At 40.6% G+C, this 21,394-nt stretch overlaps 2 protein-coding genes across 2 annotated transcripts in view; both read right to left on the bottom strand.

Annotated features, from left to right (window-relative positions):
- Nucleotides 1-4,546: 4,546 nt before the first annotated feature.
- On the bottom strand, nucleotides 4,547-6,469 carry LOC102307833. The gene is made up of 6 exons (XM_005922891.2): nucleotides 6,322-6,469; nucleotides 5,829-5,971; nucleotides 5,473-5,537; nucleotides 5,249-5,383; nucleotides 5,003-5,101; nucleotides 4,547-4,912 (listed from the first exon to the last, which is right to left on the bottom strand). Exons 1-6 carry the CDS (start codon nucleotides 6,424-6,426, stop codon nucleotides 4,857-4,859), a joined length of 603 nt encoding a protein of 200 aa, XP_005922953.1. The 5' UTR covers nucleotides 6,427-6,469; the 3' UTR covers nucleotides 4,547-4,856.
- A 2,126-nt stretch (nucleotides 6,470-8,595) lies between these two features.
- Nucleotides 8,596-21,394, bottom strand: part of ssbp2a (single stranded DNA binding protein 2a) — a 56,843-nt gene continuing 44,044 nt past the window's right edge. The window contains exons 5-17 of the mRNA XM_005922890.3: nucleotides 15,404-15,493; nucleotides 13,961-14,020; nucleotides 13,788-13,854; nucleotides 12,820-12,890; nucleotides 12,640-12,707; nucleotides 12,154-12,202; nucleotides 12,036-12,071; nucleotides 11,890-11,944; nucleotides 11,714-11,784; nucleotides 11,552-11,630; nucleotides 11,370-11,398; nucleotides 11,184-11,282; nucleotides 8,596-10,569 (exon numbers count right to left, since the gene is read on the bottom strand). Of these exons, the coding sequence (XP_005922952.1) occupies nucleotides 10,540-10,569; nucleotides 11,184-11,282; nucleotides 11,370-11,398; nucleotides 11,552-11,630; nucleotides 11,714-11,784; nucleotides 11,890-11,944; nucleotides 12,036-12,071; nucleotides 12,154-12,202; nucleotides 12,640-12,707; nucleotides 12,820-12,890; nucleotides 13,788-13,854; nucleotides 13,961-14,020; nucleotides 15,404-15,493 (804 nt within the window). The 3' untranslated portion in view covers nucleotides 8,596-10,539. The remainder of the gene's footprint in view (nucleotides 10,570-11,183; nucleotides 11,283-11,369; nucleotides 11,399-11,551; nucleotides 11,631-11,713; nucleotides 11,785-11,889; nucleotides 11,945-12,035; nucleotides 12,072-12,153; nucleotides 12,203-12,639; nucleotides 12,708-12,819; nucleotides 12,891-13,787; nucleotides 13,855-13,960; nucleotides 14,021-15,403; nucleotides 15,494-21,394) is intronic.

Genomic DNA, 21,394 nt, shown 5'->3' with positions numbered 1-21,394 from the left:
ACACACACACACACACACACACACACACACACACACACACACACACACACACACCAAGCTGTGCACCCATCACTCCACAGGACATTATGTTGACTTATACTAATTTCATGCAGACTTATGCCGAACCAAGCCATAATAACACTTACTGTAAACTAATATATGTTGTGAGGAAATGCTTTCTGTCACCATGACGTGACTTTATAATCACATTAATAATTCTCCCTCTCTTTTCCTTCCTCTGGTTTCAGGAGGAGTCTTTCACTTGATGCATCCAGTCAGTCGGGCTTGTGTCCCATTTATCTTGTTATATAACAGCCAGCTGGCAAAGTCTGAATAGGACCTCCATCCCCTCCATCTTTCAGTATGCAAGCACCTCCTTGCACAGCCTCTCTCACACTAAACAAGGCATGAAAATAAAAAGAAAGACACACACACAAACACTCATCTGTTTTTTTAACATGTGCAATGTCTTTGTGACAGGGGATTTTTAGTGTAGCTCTCCCCAAATTTGGTTGAATTCCAAGCAGAGATACACTGAGCCCCTTCACTGTAGTCCTGACAAATGAGCCCCTTTGGAATGACCTCTGACCTCAGTGGGGTCCTCTATTCATGTCAGAGGGATAAAACACAGCCAAACTATTGACTAGCATGGATTTTAACTGTGGGTGGACGTGCCAATCCTTTTTCTCCTTGATATCAAATATTTAGCTAATAAATGCATTAATATTCTTTACTTCATACCTCACATTTCATAAAAGACTATTCCTGCACAAAGGACACATTTGTAGTTCAGAAACACTTATAATAACCACCATACAAATTTCTCCTTCTTTTTTCCCAGCTGCTGTGGCATTTTCTCCCTTGTTGTGGTAACTAACTTTGCTTATTTACAGATTAACCTTTACAACCTATTCTAGTTAAATTTGACCTTGTTTGACATTTTTCATCAGTAAAAAAACCCCCCTAAATGTCATTCTTTTATCCTGACATTTGATGGCTTTTCCTTCTGAGTGAAGGAAAATACAAACAATTTAAAATACAAATACAATTTTTTGTATCCATTCAGATACAAAAAATCAAGAAAAACTATGCTTTTAGGGAATCTTGAAACTGTATATGCCATGTCTGTGTGTATTTTTAATCGGACAGTGGTGACACTGAGTTCAAGGAAGACCTCAACACTGCCATGAGAAATGAACTCAAAGGACTTTCTTCCTATAACTCTCATTCACACAATACGTCTCTCTATCCATAACCTAACATTCACATACTCAGAAGACAGAGTTCAGTATCTTGTTCAAGAATGCTTTAATGTCCAGACCAGAGAAGCCAGTGATCGAACCACTGACCTTCTGATGGGTAGATGCTCAACCTCCTGAGGCAGAGCCGCCCAAACATGAGAACAGTCTGCGTTCTCAAATCTCTGAGCGCAGTTTCCTGCAGGGACAGACACACGCTGGTCTTTGAAGGATTATGAGAGAACCTCCATCCCATCATCTTCCACTCATCTAATTCTGGGTTGCAGAGGGGCTGGAGCCTATCCCAGCTATCACAGTACACCCTGGACAGGTCACTTATCAGTCGCAGGGCCTTAGTTAAAGTGTGACTTGTAGTTAAATGCACTTTGAGTGGTACAACTAAAAAAAGGACTACATGAATATGAGTACATTTCAATTGCACCTGCAATGTAACAAAATAAAAACCAATTAGAATAGCTCTGAATGCACATAATAGTTTGCAATATGCAAGATTTGAGTTCTACGTGTTAATTAATGTTGATATTTATAGATGGTAGTTAAGAGGATTTTTAAGTATTTTTAAAGATATAGCAGAGTGGACAGTGTTTAATGCCTGTAATGGTTATACATGATTATATATGATAAATCCCAACAGCTCTAGTTCTACATTCAATACAATATAATTCAGTCATTATAGCTTTTTGTTTTCATGTCTTGGGTAACACAGAACATGATAGTATGTAAAAACAGAGGGTTTTCTCCAAAAACAAGAGTTGTACATGTCAGGGGTTGTGTAGCGGAGAGGAATGTGAGGCTCCTAACGTAGACATGCAGGGGCAGGTGGTGGTGAACAAAAATCGAGCCATTTATTCAGGCTGAAAATAACATGACATCAAAGAAACACACATAAAATACAAAAGGGGACTGAAAAGATAAACGTCCTGGAACCTAAACTGGGAATCAACACTAGGGCCAGGAGGCACAGGAGCTGGGAGACACAAAACTTGAAATGCTGGAAAGGATGAAGGGAGACTGAGACAATATATACATAGGGGGGTTGTTAGGGGAAGTGGAGACACATGGGTTAAAATACACTGCTGAACTGACTCTAATGAGACAAGGAAGCTAAACTTAAGACAACCTCCTGAAATAAACCATGAAAAATAACTAGACACAGCAGCGAGGGGGCGCAGAGAATGACAGAAACTTAGCACAGGTTACACAGACAAGACAGGATAAACTCCAATACTACATACACAATACTCACGACTATAACCATGGACAGAACTAGAGAATAAAAACTAGTAGGACTCAAAATAAAAGGTTACTATAAATAACAAACTCAACCTACAAGAGATGTAATATAAGTTCTAGATAATACATGTAAAATGTATACTTAAGAATCAGTCTGGAGATATTTAAACAGAACTCGAAATCTGACAAACACAGAAAAATCTACTGTGAAGTCGAGGCGCTCTACCTGTTTCCCAAATACATCAAGGTTACCAGATACCATACCACTTTTTAAAGCACTTTTAAAAAGAACAACAGGGCTGAAAAAATAAAATCACCCATATAAAATAAATCATTAACATCAACAGAATATTCAGGTTTTTATGTATGAGTTTACAGACAAGCAGCCACAGAATGACAGACTTCGAGAGATTTATACAGCTTCACAGTTCTGACAGTCGTTGCAGAAACAAACATTTCTACTGAAAGTGACTTGGGTTAGGTTTAAAATCACATTTTCAAAATATATCTCTGCTGAGGACACTGTCCCGTTTCTGTGATTAATCACACTCAGTATTAATCCGATATTTTTATCTGCTTATTGGTGCGGCCCTCCACAACAGTACTGGTTTCTCTTCTCATGTGACCCCTTGGGAAAATGAATGGCTGACCCCTGCACCCCCCCCCCCAGTCTAGATCAGAAAACAGAGTGAGAAGCAAAGTCAGATAATAATGAAGAGGCATGACGAGAAGTCAAACGACAGCCAGCTCCATACCAGGACTGCTGAGCTCCTGTGGGGAGGCAGGGATGACTTCAGTGGAGGTTACATAAGAGAGGGGGTGGGCAGAGGGGCTGGTTGGACTGTGTAATAGGATTATGTAAGGCTGGTTTCAAAAGAGATAATGCTTCATTTGGTGTTTGTTGGTGATGCGTGTGTGCGCGTGCTAAATGGTAAATATTAAAGGTTAGGTTTACTAAGTGGGCTAAGTGGGGAAAATTAGCATAAGGCTGCAATCACAAATATGTGCCGATGGTAGATCATTTTCAAAACTTGCCACTTCTTGTTTCTCAGAAATAGCATTTCAATTCAGACCAAGGAGATGCAGCTGAAGGAGAATCCATCCATTCATCCAGCTTATCCCAGCTGTCACAGGGCAAGAGGCAGGGTACACCCAGGACAGGTCACCAGTCTGTAGCAGGGCTTGAAGGAGAATCAGTATTTCCTTTTGTTGTTGTTGTTGTTGTTTTAAAAAAGGCTAACTTTTCAGTTAGGAATTGCTGGCTGGGGTCGCTGTTCCTTGGATGAATCTCTCAGGTGGAGTGCAAGATGCATCCAGACAAGGCCTGCTGTATTAGCATGATGTGCGTTTAACAGGTATAATGTACAGAAGAACATAAAACAGTATTCACCTTCAGAAAGGCGTTTACTATCTTTACCACATACTCATCACTTATTTATTTTTTTGGCTAACCACCACACTGCAGTATGGTGTGATGGTGATTATCACTGTTGCCTCACAGCAAGAAGATCCTGGGGTTGACTCCACCATCTGGCCAAGGCCTTTCTGTGTGTTGTTGTTATCTTTGTTTGCGTGGGTTCTTTGCAGGTACTCTCGGTTCCTCCCACAGTCCAGAGACATGTAGTTAGTGGGGTTAGGTTAATGGGAATGTGAGTGCAAATAGCTGTCTGTCTCTGTGTTAGCCCTGCTACAGACTGGTGACCTGTCCAGGGTGTAACCTGCCTCTTGCCCTATGGCAGCTGGGACAGACTCCAGCCCCCCTGCAACTTTGGTAAGGATAACCAGAAGAGAATCAATTTTTCTTTTTTTTTGCATGCTGATAGGTGGTTGTTACAGTTAATATCACGTACTGTAAAATCCACACACCAATTTTAAACTCCACAGACAGTGCAAAACTGTCAGGATGGGGCATAAAGGCCAATGATGGAAAAATATAGGAAGGGAGGGGCTTTGAAGGAAAAAAGCCCAAGTTTTAGTTATAAATTCGCAGGGAAGACTTGCCAAAGTTTGACCAATAGACCGGATTTACACGAAACAGAAGAAAGCAAACACAGTTTCTTTCTGTAAATCTTTATGTGAATACAAGAAAAATCAGAAATCACAGTTTACTGCATCTTCTAGTAAATGTAAAATCAGTCTATTGCACCTATTCATACACAAACAAAAAAAAACCCAGCCAGAGTTAACACTGTTACAAACTCCTTGTCCTGGACTGAACCCACCGCAAGATGAAAGAGCGCTTTCTCCACATCTGTCAGCACATCTGTGATACACATCTGAATACACACTTCAAACACTTGAGTAATTTCAGGTTACAGGATAGATCTGAGAGATCGAGTGAAAGGAGCTTAAATGTGTTTTTCTCTATTGTTCTTCCCGTCTTGCATCTGTTACAGCTTCACTTTCATATGGACACAGATCTGAAACGAAGGAAGGAAATCAAACTGATGAGTCATTGTTTACATTAGATGTACTGCTTACTGTTTGCGTGGATGGTGAACGCATCTCACCTGTAGTGTTTGCAAAGTATAAATCTAGTGTGAAGTTGAGGCACTCAGCCTGTTTCTTGAGGACTTCGAGATGAGAGGCCTCCAGTGTCCCAGTCTTTGCTGGAGGTAGGGGATGGCAGTGTTAACATTATTTTCAACAGAGTGGCAAAAACAATAAAAAAAAAAAACAGTTTGAAACTAATTATTAACATTACAGAGTCCTAAAAGTTGGACACATATGGACACAGACAGGCAAATGCAACTCACTGAAGATCCTGAAGCCTCTGCTTTTTGTGGTTTCGCCGCCGACCTCTGACACCAAGTGGTCTGTCCAAAGCATGCAGTCGGGGCAAGTGGCCAGATGCTTGCCAATATGCTCATGAGTGGTGGAGTTATAGTAATCTGTAAGATACAAATTAGATGGTTGCCATGTTGTTTTACATCACAGTGACTATTTGATAATGTGAGTATAACAACATGTGATCTCTTACACGTGTCTGTGGAAGAGTTTCCTAAGAAGGTGGCATTGACACTTCCATGATAACATTTTCCATCCCTGTTAAGGAGCAGGAAAAAAATATAAGCACATGAAAAAACAAAGAAAAAAGTCAAGAGGTCAAATTACGTAACTCATTTGATGCTTCAAAGCAGGGGTGTCAAACTCATCTCATTAAAAAACTGTAAACCTTGTTAAAAGCCCCAAATTTATGCCCTCCTTCTCATCTTCCTAAATTGTCCACTGGACTGGATTTGAGCCTTTGCTAGGCCGATTCTGGCCCACGGGCCTTATGTTTAACACCCCTGCCTTGAAGGTAGTACAAATCATTTAGAAAATATCGACAATTACGCTTTGTGTCCGAAGCGACTGAGCATGTCTTCACTGTCAGGTATGGGAGTCTGTTCGACCCAGAAGCTGTGCAGAGTTTTAAGCTCTTTTAATTGCTCTTTGCTGTCTGATGTTCCAGCGTAAAATATCCATTTTCCCCAAAGCTTGAGAAAGAAAAAAGAAAAAGTAAATTCAACTTCCAAAGAGATTCACAGCAGGTTCTAAAGAACCAGCATTTCTATTGAAAACAGAAAGGAGTTTACCATCTTTACCACATGCATAAACATGATCATCACTTGTTTCTGTGATCATATATAATAATAAGTTTATACATGCAAAATCACCAGTGGGACCTTTTTAACCATCCAAGGTGAAGTCTGTTTTGTTTGTTTGTTTGTTTGTTTTTATTGCTAGAGCTAGGAGCATCAGCGATGATGATTCAGCCCTCAGGGATTTAAAACAATTTAAACTCAGATCTGCTTCATGGTGAATGTCTCTGCTGAGGACACTGTACCTTGCTATGATCCTCCACAGGCTTAATGAGTTCTTCGCAGCCTGGATCAGACGCACCAGAGAGCGAGAAGAGAGCCAGCAAAGCCAGGGAACAATGAAGGAACATGACGACAAGTCAAATGACAGGCAGCTGTATACTACTGCAAGACCACAACAGCTGGACTCTTATAGGGAAGGTGCAGCGGGGAAGTTACATAAGACAGGAGGTGGTCTTTAATGGGATTGTGCAATATTGGTACAGATAAGGATAAAGCTTTAATTTTTTTTTTTATCTGTGGTGTGCGCGTTTGCAGAATAACAAAATGGAAAACAGCAAACAATATGAATGTGCTGCATTCCTGCAAAAGCTTCTCACAGACATGTGAAACAGATATTCTCTTTATCCGTCAAGTATGAAGTGAGCAGCAGCAAAAGTATTTGACAGATTTGGGTAGGGTGGCACAGAAATAAACTATTTCACAATTACCATCTGTTGCAGCCTGGAATTGCCAGTTATTGCAGAACACTGGAAACTTACTGGAATTTCCAGGGTAGCATCAGCCAAAACACAGAAAGTACAAATAAAGCAGATTCCTGAAAAACAAAAGCAAGCATAGCGTGTCCTTTTGTAGATTTCAGTTAATATAGGAGACAAGAAAAACCCTTTTCCAACATTATTTAACCCAACTGCAGTATTAATGAAATTAGTTTGTTGACTTGTCTTTAGCAGACCTACTGCTGAATGTCGCAGGTTCATTAGTGAATAGCTTTATGAGTCTCATCAGCTTTGTCTTTACCAAAGCTCCCAGTCATCACCTGGATGACCTACAGAGACATACTTTAGACCAGGGAGTAACACAGAGTGCGACAGTCAAACGCTTAACTACCTGTCTCACATTGAACTCCCTGCAAGATAAAAAAAAAAAAAAGAGCACCAACACATCAGCGATACAGAGTTCCCTCATGTCAAAGAAAGCACATCTGAATACAAATGTGACTCATGGAGCCAGTTGATGTCTCTGGTTAGACTTGAGCGATACAGCAGGTGATAACAGTGTTTTATTGCTTTTTCCCTTTACATCTCCGGCACTTTCCTTCTCATTGGGACACAGATCTGAAACAGAGGAGGGAAATCAAACTAATGAGTCTCAGAACAAACACGGCTTAAAGTCAAGTTTATGAACGTCAATATAGAGATAAATATTCTTAGATTGGGGGGAGGTATGGTGAATTTAAGAGACATGATAGAAACCAGAGGACACTTAACTAGATATTGCAAAAATGACGCAACCCGATTTGCTGAGAATCGGGTCGTCACACCGAATGTGAAAATTGATAAAATATTTTATATTAACTACAGTTTTTATGTATTATCTGCAAACTTTACGGTGATAAACTGGGCCTTGGGGGACACGAATAGGTTGGCGAAGCTTTTGACCTTAACCATCATTGTTAGTGCCCAAGATCAAAGTTGACCTTGACTGAAAAAAAACAAACAAACCCCAAAACATATTGAGTAATACAGCATATGAAAGGCATAGAGCAGGGGTCTCAAACTGCAGTCCTAGAGGGCCGGTGTCCTGAGGTGGCAATTCAGCCATTTGATTCATGTTACAGCTGCTCATGACATGGTGAAATAAAAGTACTTTTAGAAGTACATTTTTCCAAACACTTACATTTACTTAAATTTACTTGAGTAGGGTCAGGAGTTTTCTCCTCAGCCTGCAGTCAAGTTCTATACTCTTCCTAATGACCTACTAATTTATTCAGGTGTGTTGCAATAGGGACACATGGAAAGGTTTCAGGACACCAGCCCTCGAGGACTGGAGTTTGAGCCCTTGGCTAGAGAGAGCTGTACAACACACTCTTTTTTTTTTTCAATACGATGGCCTACGACTTTACAGTGACGTCATAACAGGCTGATATCAGCATGATGTAATAAAAACAACATAAGCCATAACAACTTTGATGTTATTACTGTTATAACTAGAGTAACAACATCGAGTTTTAGCATAGCCTCTAGCATAGCCCTTGCTCTCCTGGGGGACTTGCTGTTGTTACTATTATTATTAAAATATGTAGCTATACATGTAAAGCTATCCATCTATCTACCTGTCTATCAAATTTTAAGTACAAAATCCATCCCCAAATGATTGTTTGATAGAAGTTATACAACAGGTTTGGTAAATTTAAGTACAGCTTTAACAAACACAATTGTGATCATATTCATATAATTTCATCAGCAGATACTTTCAAAGGCACTCCAAAGTCTGTTCAAAATGAAAAGAGATGACACTTTAAGGTTAGAGAAGCTTTATATCAGCATAGTCAAAACCCATGAAACTTCTCTGTGTATTTACAAAAACATAATACAAGAATAAAAAAGAGAAAATGAACACGTCACAAATGGAGTCCCACATACTGTCACAAAAACAGAAAGAAAAAAAATGATCCAATTTACAAATTGATCTTTATGTACTCCCACTTATGGCTTCAATCTAACACAAAACAAAATAAAACATCTCAGGTCAGCTGTGATGGTGCGCCATCAGTCCATCGTTCCCTTTGCAATAATAATTCTCTCTAGCATTATCTTTAAATAATAATAATAATAATATCAAATACACATACAAGACAGAGGAGCTACATTTGTGAGCTGTACACTTTGCAGTAAGGGAAGGGAAAGGAGAATGTTTGCAGGAATATTCACCCTTTGTACATGATAATAATTCATCTTGGGCAGTGAAAAAGGTTTCAAAGATTATTTAAAAACGAGCTTGTTTTAATTTTCTGTACCAACCAATTGTTCATCATACTAAAAATCACAGTTTTTCCGGATGACAGTTAAGTATGAGTGACCAAAGCTTGCAGTTTATCATCCATACTGCTTACCTCTTATTACTTCTCTTTCTCATTTGAACATTTTTATGTCTAGGATATGGGAGCATGTTTTGTCACCAAGTAAAACAAACAAACAAACTAATGATTTCCTTCATTTCTGTCAAAAACATTTGCTTCGGCCCCACAAAAGCACATAATGGGAAAAACCCACAGGATGAATTGTAGTAAGAGTTCAGGTGAAATAAAAACTTTCAGTCTGTACAGTACTACTGAGTACTACGGAGTACTACGGAGTACTAACTTTTGTGCAAACATTCCTCAGCCTTATGCTGACTTCAGTTTAATTACAATTAGCATAGTGACTGATCTTATGTGACTTAAAGCCAGACTATGAAGTTTTTAAAGACGAATTAGCTTGTTTTCCCTCAGACTAATTGAAAGATGAATCCGTAACTACTAGAATGCATGAATGCTTAGTTCAATACATTCAGGACTTTTGCTTTATCTGTCTTGCTTGGTCTGGTATGACCATTAGCTTTTAGTTGCTAAATGTTAGCTAATGCAATGACCTATCTACAATGCCACTTTGCCGACTTTTGTGTTTAGACATTTCCCATTTCCACCTGTTGCATGTTGGCCGCTGTTAAAGCAGGTTCATAGTCTCACTTTAAGCCTTGAGCGAGTTTTTTTCTTAATGAACATTCGCCTTCAAATTAAATACGAAAACAAATATTGTCAAGTGGGATGAGAAAACCATTGATAGTATAAAACTTTAAATGCAATGTATGCGGTCTTTAGACATTTACAAACTCTAAAAAGACTTCTCAAATATCGGCCCAAGGATTGCGATGTCTCTCCACTTCTCTTCTGGTACTGCAAACAGACTAATTAGAAAAAAGAAGACTTGATGACAGCCATTTAGATCAATCAAACAGTGACTTTATATATTTAAACTCACTGGAATTTTAACTTTAGGCTACTGGTATTTTGTTTTTGGGTGCCGAGCTTTGTGATCTGATGCAAAGGCAGGAAAATCTGTCTGTGACCGGACTGTTTGCACTCTCATACACACCGTATGCAAATTTACAGTTCTCCTCTGGGTCAATTTAGTTCCTTTGTACAGTCTCATTGGAGCAGAGGAAGAGCAGATGAAGGTAGCAGAGTCACCACTTAGAACTGGAGAAAAACAGGAGCGTAGAAACATGGACAGAAACCATGGAAGGGTGGGACTTCGGTCAGGGGGGGTAGTAGTAGTAAGATGGTGCCTGGGGCTACTGTCCGATTGGGCAGGTGGTGGAGGAAGAGTCACTGGCCTAGATGGCATCACATCATGTCTCACTGCTTTTTGGTGAGCCACACCAGGTTATTGAGCGACAGACCAAACCTGCTTCCAGAGCCCTCACACACTCATCGTCATGTTTGGAGAATACTGCAGAAAAAAGTTAAGCAGAAACATAAAAACGCAACTGTTTATGTGTTTAAGAGAGGAAAGCACATCTCTAGCCATCAGTCTTAATTATGCAACAGTCACACGAAGCATATTAGTGGTTGGAGACCAAAATTGCTAGGACCATATGCGCCAAGTGGGACTTTGTTGCCTTTGAAATGATTGCTTTGAAGACAGGGATCAGGTCTGTGAGCACTCGCAGTCAGCTGCGAAGCCTCTTTGTTTCACCAGCAAGAATTAGCATCACATTTAAAATCACGGCTGCATCATGGGAACTAAGCTAACTAGCCAGAGATAATGCTGGTGAAAATACACTATGTCCAGTTTAAACAAAGAAAAAGAAGATGGCGATGGCCATAAAGTCGAGGCTTCAGAACAGTAGTCAGCAAACCAGTGGTGGTGTTATCTTTTATATACAGTCTATGTATCTTGCAGAGACTAGTAAGACTGATATTATCCGCATGGTAAAAAGTACAGCAAGTAGTAACTTAGCTTAGCATAAAAAATGGGCATGTTTAAGGCAAAGTATTACAGGGAACTCTCAGCAGCAAACACCTCCAGTAATCCCATATATTAAGAAACTAATTTTCACTCACACTTTCGCTCTGAAAAGGGTTGAGGAAGTTTCCTCCCATCTCTCCATCCTCCCGAGGCGTCCCAGGCTGATTACTCATACTTAGGTTACCAGGAGAGTTCTGTTCAAAGACAAATAAAACATATATCACAGTATCTGCTACAAAAATCAGAAGTGTAGTTCAGAGTAGGTGAAAAACTTCTCATACCTTGGGGAGACTGTCCATATCGCCCGACCCTGAAGGAGGGAACACAAGTATGAAAATAATGCACATCACCACGATCAAATGAATACTCATTTTTCATGACAAATCAGGGACAAACATAACCAGAGGTTTTTTAGTTTGTTTGTTTTACCCCTGCCGGACACAGAAGCTTCTTGTTTTTGTACCTAAAGAGCCATTCATGTGATGTGGCTCCATCCCGGCCATTCCCCCTAATGGACCGTCACTGCCTGCACCCATAGGAAACTTTGGAGAACACACATAGGGCAAGTTAACGGCAGTATTCCTGTTTGACTTGTAACACTAACTCAGACCCAATAGCCACTCACATTTGGCCGGCTTCCACCTGGAGGGACTGTGTTTATCATAGTGTACATGTTGTCGCCAGAGTTAGTTGAATCTGACAGAACACAAAAAGGAAAACGGAAACAGTAAGAAAATTAAAGGTCAGTAGCATGTTTATATATCTACATACACATATACAACTGATACACACAGAGCTTACCTGCTGGACTTGGCATTATTGGTGTTCCAGGTGGCCCTCCTCCCCCCGGAGGTCCCTGAAATGAGAGTTTTGTTTTCATGACATTCATGCATGATCCTGTGAATTAAAGCCTATTTAGCTAGTTTAAGAGTTTCAAACATACATACCGCATAGCTTCCTGGTGACGCAGAAGAGTATGGGGTCTACAAAGACAAAGAAGTAAACCACTCAAGTCATGACATGAAAATGAAACTTCTTCTTCTGTATTTTTGTTGCAGGACTTACAGAATTGGAGTTGGGAGGATTTGGCCAGGGTCTACCACCACCAGGTCCCCTAGAAAACACCCATACACTTGAGTTTTTTGCATTTGGCAGGGTCTTTGTTTCCAATTTATTTGGGAAGAGCTGGCAATAACAAGCTCCCCAGATGCCAGAAAAAAAGTAAATGGAAGAAGAAGAAGAAAAAACTAAAGAAGACTAAATAGAGGGAAAGGTTAAGGTTGTGGTTTCATGTTCAGAGCCAAAAGTTAAAAACATGTGGTAAAGCTGTAGGCAAAAGACAGTTAAAGGAAACGGCTGACTATAACAACTCTACTGAGTGATTAAAGATAGCTGACATTTGGAGAAAAATGTGCTGAGTAAGCTTACATTTTTAAAATAGACACACAGACAAGTGTATTTTACTCTTTTATAAGCTCATGTGCTCAGATAGGCCTTATGCTACTCTGTCTATATGTGCGTGTGTTATGGTGTTATTCATATACCACTCACATGCTCATACCAGGCATCCCAGGACCAACCAGAGCATTCAGTGGTGGCCTCATCCCACCTCCATAGTTCTGGGAAAAAACAGAAACCAGAATTCCATTTGGACACGACTACATGAGAGTAACTATCAGAAACAAAACTTACAGCAAGTAGTCCTCAAAGAAAAATCATCTTGACCCAAACCTGGGGTCCTAGTGGGACCATGCCCCTGGGTGGAGTCATCCTCTGCATTGGTCCTCCCATATTTGGATGTCCTGAAGTGTAGGATTTACCAGAATGAGAAAAGGTTCTCTTCAAACATGCATTTTTGTGTTTAACACCTTTTTGTGGCCACTTTGGTAACTCAAACCACAGACGAGGATGCATTTTTAAGGCGACGAGACTTAGATGGCACAAATGCTAAAATTTACAGCTGCTTCAGTGACACCGTTTTCTTGGTCTGATGTTGGTTCGACAGCGGCTGAACACCATCTTCACCCATGAATAATTTAAGCGTTGTCTGGAGCAGTGAGTAGTTTGCGTAAATGGGAGTATGCTTGATTCATAAGAATACCGAACATGCTGGTTTTAATATTAATGATAATAGTATATCAGGGAGAGGCTAACCATGAGTTCATCTTGGTAACAAGCAGCTTTCAACTGGGTTTCACGGTTATCTGAACACTGTTAAAAACTCACAAACGTGCCATTCTTCCAGTGCAATGAATAAGGGCGACTGTTTCTTTATATACCGTCTTTGATCAGATATAACAACGCTTTCAATTTCCAGTGTGTTATGTGATTTCTAGAGGGACTCTCCAGAGAATGTATTGTCATAAAACCTTTGTTTCACGATCCCCTCGGGAACCCATTCTGACTTTGGTGATTCCCTTCTCCCAATTATAGTGTCATAATGGGGTTTATTTATTTTGTAATGAAATATCTTGACAGCTACTACGGTAAAATTTGGCTCAGCAATCCATGATCTATAGGTGGAGAGTCCTCTTTTAGTCGTGTTAATACATAAGGGTGCATGTTTTAAGGGCAAAACCTCAATCAGGCTATGATCGCACAGTAAATATTATTTCAAAAGACAAAATCCTGCCTGCCTGCATTATTGTTAAATAAAGTAATTATTGACTATATGTGTGTGTTTCAGTGTGGGCATGCACCTTGCTGTCTTGTGGGATCCATTCCACTTGGTAACATAGGCTGGCTCCCTGGAACTCCTCCAAGACCCTACAGAAAGAAGAGGATCCATCTCCAATGTTATAATCACTGTGATGTTGCTCATTTATACAATTCAGTTACGTCTGCTGCCTGCAGGGGTCAGTCTGGCTCTTACCTGATTCGGTAATCTGAGGGGCGGTCTTGGTCCTCCGGGGTATCGAGGTGACATAAATGGCTAAAAATTAGGCAAATAAAATATTACATGCAGACAAATAAATGGACTGACCACATGTGTAACAAAGATTTAGAGGGTGGCACAGTGGGAACTTTATACGCTCTTCAAAGCAGGGAACCAACCAGAGCTGCTTTTATGTTTTCACTTGAATTCAGGGCTCATTTTCCTTTAACCATACAGCAAACGGAGGAAGCTGACCGCATTTTCACTGGAGTGAATTTATGGGGGGGAGAAAAAAAATGACAGGAAAAAGAAGGATGATAATGATGTCAGTGCGTGTGTTAACTCTGTGGAATTTGGCAGCCTGTATGAGGAGCTCTTTTGCAGCTGTGAGTGGGCTTTCACTTGTCCTCACCACAGACAGTAGCAATGCTGTTGCTATGTCTGCTGAACTGATGCCACCCCGGACAGAAGAGCCACTCTGCAGTGGTGGAGGAGCAATGCAGAAATCTGCCACTAGAGAGCAATGGTCCTCTTAATTTAATCAGAGCCTTCACTTAAATTGCTGTCTTAGTTGTGCTTAAATCAACTGGATGAAGCTACAGCATTTTAGGTTTCTTTAGTGATGGCGTTACTATTTTTTTTTATTATTAATTAAAAAATGTAAACAACTAATCATTATCAGCAAATGACGTAACAGAATTTGAATGAATAAAACAAAGCATCATTTGTGACTGACTTTGGAAATAATGTGCAATTTATCACAAAAAAAAAAAGATAGTGCAGATGTTCCGTTATATTTCATACACAAAAAACCAGACAGAAGAGCTGGCAATCAGGTAATTGTTATATTTCTTTAACTAAGGTCCTGACAAGACCTTGCCTTCAAAGAGCGACTGATCTTCAGAAGCAGACGGAAAAAGTCTTTCGGACTCACATGTGAGTTTATGAAAGCGGAACTAAGAAATGCCCGGGAAGACTATTGATCTTTACGTCTAATCCGAGCGCCTGAATTTGACTGATAATGACGTTTAATCGATGTACAACTGGCAGAGGCCTTCACGGATGATCTGGGGCAATGCTGCATTTGTGCGTTTTTGTGTGCCAGAAATTTATCTCTCCTGTCAGATTAGTTGTGTTTGAGATTGTACACATATTCAAAGGTAACGTACGTGAATATACATACAGTTGTTGTTATCTGAGAGTGAGTTCTTGCTCTTAGGGGATTCATTGGATTTCTAGTTAGGATGTTTGCAATGCGCTCTTTCAATTTAAAATGCCTGGAGATGGCTTGTTGCTGTGATTTGGAGCAGTTTCAATACAATGCAATTGAAATGAAGTGAGACTGAATCTGCCAAATATGGGGAAGCTTAAATTTGAGCTGATATTACATCCTGTGGAGTGACAGAAACATGGCCGTTCAGCTCTGCGTTGCATGCATACCTGAAAGAATCCCGGTGGGACTGGCCCTACTGGCATGCCCTCTCCTGGGGGAAGGTTACCGAGGACTGGGCTCGGTGCTGCTGCGGCACTCTGAAAGAGACAAATGGCGAAAAAGGGAGACTTCAACTCAGATCTCAGACTTGTCAGAAACAACAAACTCAACACCTCATTCACCTGTTTCATCAGCTACTCTCCATTTTTCTGCAGAATAAGCAAACAGATATAATAGTTTGGATAATTTCTGTCTTCCTCAAAGCAGGAATTTACTTATCCATGTTGCAAAGACAACACATCTAACACCAAATACCAGATAAGCCTGCTACCACTTATATAAAAGTCATAGTCTGCACTGCGAGGGTCTTTCCCCATCTCTCTCCCTCAGTGGGATATTTCCTGTTTCTGCAGATGCCCTGCCATGTTGGCCCAGGTTTATTTTTATTCAATGCGTTTTTGTTGTGCTTGTCCCAGACGGGTGGCGCTGGATCATTTCAGCACTGCCTCTGTCTGCTTCCTGTCGCATTGTACAACCAAGTTACCACCCAGCACCGGCCTCTTCTTCCTCATCCTCTTTAGGAATACAGAGCAGACAACGCACAGTGTGGGAGCGTGTACGTACATCCATATATTGTACACAATAACGTGTGAACAGTGGGCTCATGAAGCCGGAGTGACTGCATCCGTGTCAGTATCTGCCCACTCTCTGTTCTATTTTTCTGATCTTCCTTTTCACTTTCTCTCCCCCTCTGAAGGCACTGGAGGGGTGTAAAGAGATCCAGCGAAATTCACCCAACAGTCTCTGAAGTTTCCGCCAGCTGACTTTTTAGGTCAGACAGGAACAAGGTTTAATCAGAGCTGAGATAAAAGCAGACTGACGACATCCCTGTATCCTCCTCTGCTCCACCCCGCCACCCTCTCTGTTCCTTCGCTCTCATATCTCTCGATCGTTAATGTTGAGCAATGTCGAACAGGATGCCGTGCAGTTTTTAGATTCTATATTCTGCTGTAAACATAGGCTGTATTTGTCTCAGCAGATGAACGTACAGATGGACACAGATGGATATTTGCAGCTCCATGGTTCAGTAGCGGGAGGCTGGATTTGGTGTGTGTGTCTGTTTCTGTGTGTACAAAATCATGCACTGCATCAAGTGTGTTTTGTTTTTTGGGATTTTTTCTCCCCTTTTATTCCCTCTCCCTCCTCGCACCCTGGATTACCCAGAATGCCTTTCCACCCTGGCAGCCTGGAGGTCTGCTGAGTTTGCCTTCGTGCACCGAGAGAGGGAGGGAAAGAGGAGAAAAGAGGACAAAGCAGAGATTATGAGTGTGTGTGTGTGTGTGTGTGTGCATGTGGCAGTGAGTGTGTGAGCGCACTTAATGTTTGTGGTGGAAAAAGAAGAACGGGAGGAGGGAGGAGGAGGGGATCTACCTGACCTGCTGACAAAGCAGCATTTTCCCAAACACCCAAACACGGCAACGAGGAGAAATAAAAGCAAAAACAACAAGCCTCAAAAAGCAGGACCACCTCTCATACATGGAAAACTACAGCAACGCTAAAAGCTCTGGTACTGCTGCCGACGGTTAAGTGCCTTTTGATTACGACAAATCAGGTTGAGTCAAATGACATTAAAATCTGAATGAATCACATGTTTAACAAAGCCTCTTTAAAAGAAGTGATTTTTCCCCCCCATGTTTGTCTCCATACGTTGATCTCTAGAAGAGTCACGTGGGTTAAACAGTGTAAAACTGGGATTTGGAAACAGGCGTATTTGCTTTGCCAGTTGTGGCAAGCAGCTTCATGGCCTATTCTCTCATTTTCACAATGACAAATGAAGCAAATGAGAACAAAAACAAAAACGCTGAGTTGATTCTAAATATTGAAAATGCAGTTTTTAGATTTTTAGGTGAAGGAGTTGAAAACCGCCCAAAATAAACCAACCAGAGAGACAGCAAAAACTTTGAGTGGCCGAACTAACAGTGTGGTAACTTCTTAAACAGAATGAATGCGCTGCTCAGCTCAGCAACACCAAAAGACCTGCAAGACCACAGAGGACAACTGCAGTGGATGATTGCAGAATTCTTTCCTTTGTTATAAAAACCCTTCACAACATTTAACCATTTTAACCTCTGCTACAGTAACACATTCAAGGACGTGGGCATATACCCAAGCTCCCTAAAAAGCCATTCGCTGATCCAGAATGCTGCAGCCAGAGTACTGACAGGAACTAGGCACGGAGAGCATATTTCTCTTCACTGGCTCGCTGTTAAATTCAGAACTGAATTAAAAATCCTTCTCCTCACATACTAAATCTTGAATAATCAGGCCCCGATCTTAGCTATAAGACTGCTGGTTTACTTTTAGTTCCTAGATTTGAGAAAGTAGAACTGTTGGTTACACTCAAGAACAAGGAGGTCAGACTGGACTTTGCCAGGAAACATCTAAAAGAGCCGGGAAGAAACAGCTAACGGTAGAGCCGATCTTATGGCATTAGGATATATGGCTGCCAGTGGGACTGCTATAACAGTAGCAGCAGGATAACCTGTGAAGTGTGCAGGCCTGTACTCGCTGCTCAGATTCAGCCAAATGCTGCAAAACCGATCAGACAGTGCTTCACAATGGACAGATAATGACCCACACAAACCAAATCCAAAAGCAAACCAAGAGTTTCTCGAGCAAAGAAACGGGATAGTCTTCAGTGGACACGCCACTCACCTGATCATTATTTCCAGTTACTAAATACAAAACTGAAGGCTGAATCACGTGTGTCCTTCCCTCCTCTGAAAACAGAATCTATAAAATCTGTTCAGTTAAACTGACGGCAAAGCTTAAAGATCAGCAGAATCATAACACCTGGTGTCGCTGTATAATAGTAATGTGGTGCCATTACCTCGTGTTAGCCGCAGCGATGCTGTGATCCACACAGCAAACTCCTCGTTGTCAGTTCTGTTTAAATACCGATTCACAAGTGAGCTCAACATATTCCAGCACTTAACCTTAGCAACCACAAAAGATCCACAGATTGTTACACAGTTAATGAATCCATCATTAACACCTCTCACACATCAGTGTTTACACTTTTCTGACAAGGCCAAGTGAGAGGAACACTGAGATAATGAGGTGATGCCTGTACACATTAACACCGTACGGTAGTGTACATTATTGTGTGAATGTAGCTGCCAGCAGTGGTGCAGTGTAACGCTTCTGCATACACTTCTCACTGAACTTAAATGCAACCGAACACTGACGCTAATTTCCACTGCACTTCATTTGATGGACTTCATTGCCCATTCAATTTGCGAACAAGCTGTAAGGCCAATTATAACGCTCAGAAATTCTCAGCCCTTAAATGAAAATTAACCTGTCTGAAACTGGATTTGGGGGAACGACAACAATTTTTCTTGGCGAGTAAATCATTGCTTTTGCTGCCGATGTCCATGCAGCATTTTATAGTTTCATTGTTTGCTACATTTCCAGTTAAAAACATGAAGGGAAAACACTGCTTGACCGCGCACCACCGTTTGTTCAGCTGTGACACCTGTACAGCTGAAACATGCTCCATGAACAATGGCGTGAAACAGAAACACTGTGTAATGACAAAACTGCTTGATTATTATTTTTCTGTATAATATATATATTTTTTTAATAAACAACAAAAACTAGTATTAGACAACACCTGTACCTGCCTATAAGACAGCAAAACATAAGCCAAACGTGTTGGACTCTACCTTTTTCTTCAGTATAAATACTGAACTTAAATACAGTAAATGTACAAAAATAAAAAAAAATGAGTGTAAATTTTTAAATTTTAAGGGGTCTTTTTACAGTGCTGGGTCACAACAATCTGACCTGAGCTATTCTGTTACTCCAAAAGTCTTTGCCTTTTTTGCTGTATTGATCATGTGTTAGAGAGCATTGTTTTAATGAATGCACAATGGCGGAGAAAAGGTATTGCATGCATGTATGTAACATCGACCTGAACCATGATACCACAATGACTAAAACGCTCAGCGTTTGAGTTTTCCTTTAATTTGTCACACCCATCTGTAGATATACAGATAACCAGAATGTCAGTGAGCTCATTCGGCTCACTATCCATCACAGTTTACAGGTTATTGTCTGTGAAACGACAAATGTTACCTTGACCTTGAGCGCAGTTTGTGTGAAGACTCACTACACTAGGAGGAGTAGGCTAGCAGACGGATGCCTCGCCACGCCATAAGATAGTCGATCCTTCGGCCGGATGAGCTGATTAAAGTGTATAACAAATGAACTTATCTTCAAGAAGAGTAAGGTTCAGTCCACTTTAAGCAATTTCCATCACTTCTTTTCTTAAAACTATCTTCGTTCTTACACTCGTATCTTTTCCGATACTCCATCATTTTCTAGGGCGATCCAGAAAGACCTGATTGAAGCGTAACAAGACAATCAACTCTTCCGTCTGCCCATTCGGGAACCCCATTACATTACAGCTTTTCATTTAATGAAGCGCTGTGTGTGTTGTGTTCTCCCTACATTGCGGTTATTTGCACGCTAAACGAAGTGTTTGTGATGAAACCCGAGGCAGTGGAACAGCCCCCGAATGTCCTCAGATGAACACCTGCATCTCCTGGCAAACTCATTTGTTTCATAAATTATTCAAAACACCACCCTCCAGGAGGGGAATTACAGTATACCAGACATACACAACAAGGCATACAATAACACAAACTACAATTGCCATTTATGAAGTTTAAAAAAAAGGTCCAAAAAAGAGGCTAAAATAAGGTCAGCTTCTATTTCAAACTGTGAAGACTGGTAAATATAACAGCGTCTTTCCTGTGTGAAAGAAAAAAAGGCAGTAAATGTATCATATGTCACAACAAACAAGGGGGGGAAAAAAAATCACCCGAATTCGAGGTTTACTCACTGAAGTAAAGCTTTAGATGTATTAGATCTACCGCGTCCACTCTGTTATCAAAAAGCTTCCCATATTATGGAAATATGTATAATTTCTCCATCAGAAATGGCGCTTTCTCTCCCGAAGCATCTCCTGCTTTATGCCTGAAAACGACCCAAACATGTAATTTGCTAAACTTTTCTATAAAAAGCACAAAAATGCATCGAAAGAACTCCGTAGTCATTCATATGTAGGGCAATTACGCCGCAGCTCAACACTTTACAACTTAATCAGACTTCCTCCATACTACATTCACAGTACACTAATCCCATCACACTAAAGGGCTCACAAATACTTAACAAGATAACTTGCAAACTCTTTCATCCCTCCATGTTTACAGATTAATGCGTGTGTGTGTTTGTGTGTGATGCATGTATACTTAGCTTGGGGGTGTGTGTGAGTGTGTGTGCATGTGAAGGTGAGGAGTCATTTTCATTCAATACTGCAGAGACTGAGAGACACTCAGAGATGCGTGAGTGGAATCTCAAAAGGCTGTCTGTGTCTACCTTCCCTCTCTGTCTCTATCGCTGTGTAAACCTGAAGCGGTCCCTCCACCTCTCTGTCTCACGCAGCCTCACACATCAGCTCTGTCTGATTTTTATTTATTTATTTATTTATGTATTAATTTACCACCCCATTACAATAAGTTTTATATATATGTATCCCACATAAAATGTCCTGCTGTAGTAAAACTGACCTGACAATCTGTTTACAACATGCAGCATAGGTGAGTTCATCTGTGTTTACCGTCACTTAAATATCAAATAATTGAAAATGATATTACTTTACAGTAACTGCAATACTCCAGTAGTCCAGTATTCAGGCCCAGCAGCAGGAAGTCACTCCTTTTTTCAAGCCTTTATTATTTGGTTTGTTCACCAGATATTCAAATTTCTACAGAGATTTTGTGCCAAGCTTCAATTTTACAACCTGCTCCTGGACAGATGGGTTATGTTGCCTGTCTTCCTCTTTAACCCTATAAAGGCTGCATATCTGCTACATCCAGTATTTTTCTGCAGTTTGTTGCTTACAACTGTATTTTCCTTGCAGGGGGTGGGGG

Source organism: Haplochromis burtoni, unplaced genomic scaffold, assembly GCF_018398535.1.
Source record: "Haplochromis burtoni strain Fernald_Lab_line unplaced genomic scaffold, NCSU_Asbu1 Contig_63, whole genome shotgun sequence".
Lineage (NCBI taxonomy): Eukaryota > Metazoa > Chordata > Actinopteri > Cichliformes > Cichlidae > Haplochromis > Haplochromis burtoni.
This window is presented reverse-complemented; position numbering and strand designations above follow the sequence as displayed.

Coding starts and splice junctions, on each gene's coding strand:
- LOC102307833 (XM_005922891.2), bottom strand. CDS start 6,426: ATGTTCCTTCATTGTTCCCTGGCTTTGCTGGCTCTCTTCTCGCTCTCT. Junction 5,538..5,828: donor AGTCGCTTCGGACACAAAGC/GTAATTGTCGAT, acceptor GCTCCTTAACAG/GGATGGAAAATGTTATCATG. Junction 5,102..5,248: donor CAGAGGCTTCAGGATCTTCA/GTGAGTTGCATT, acceptor CCCTACCTCCAG/CAAAGACTGGGACACTGGAG.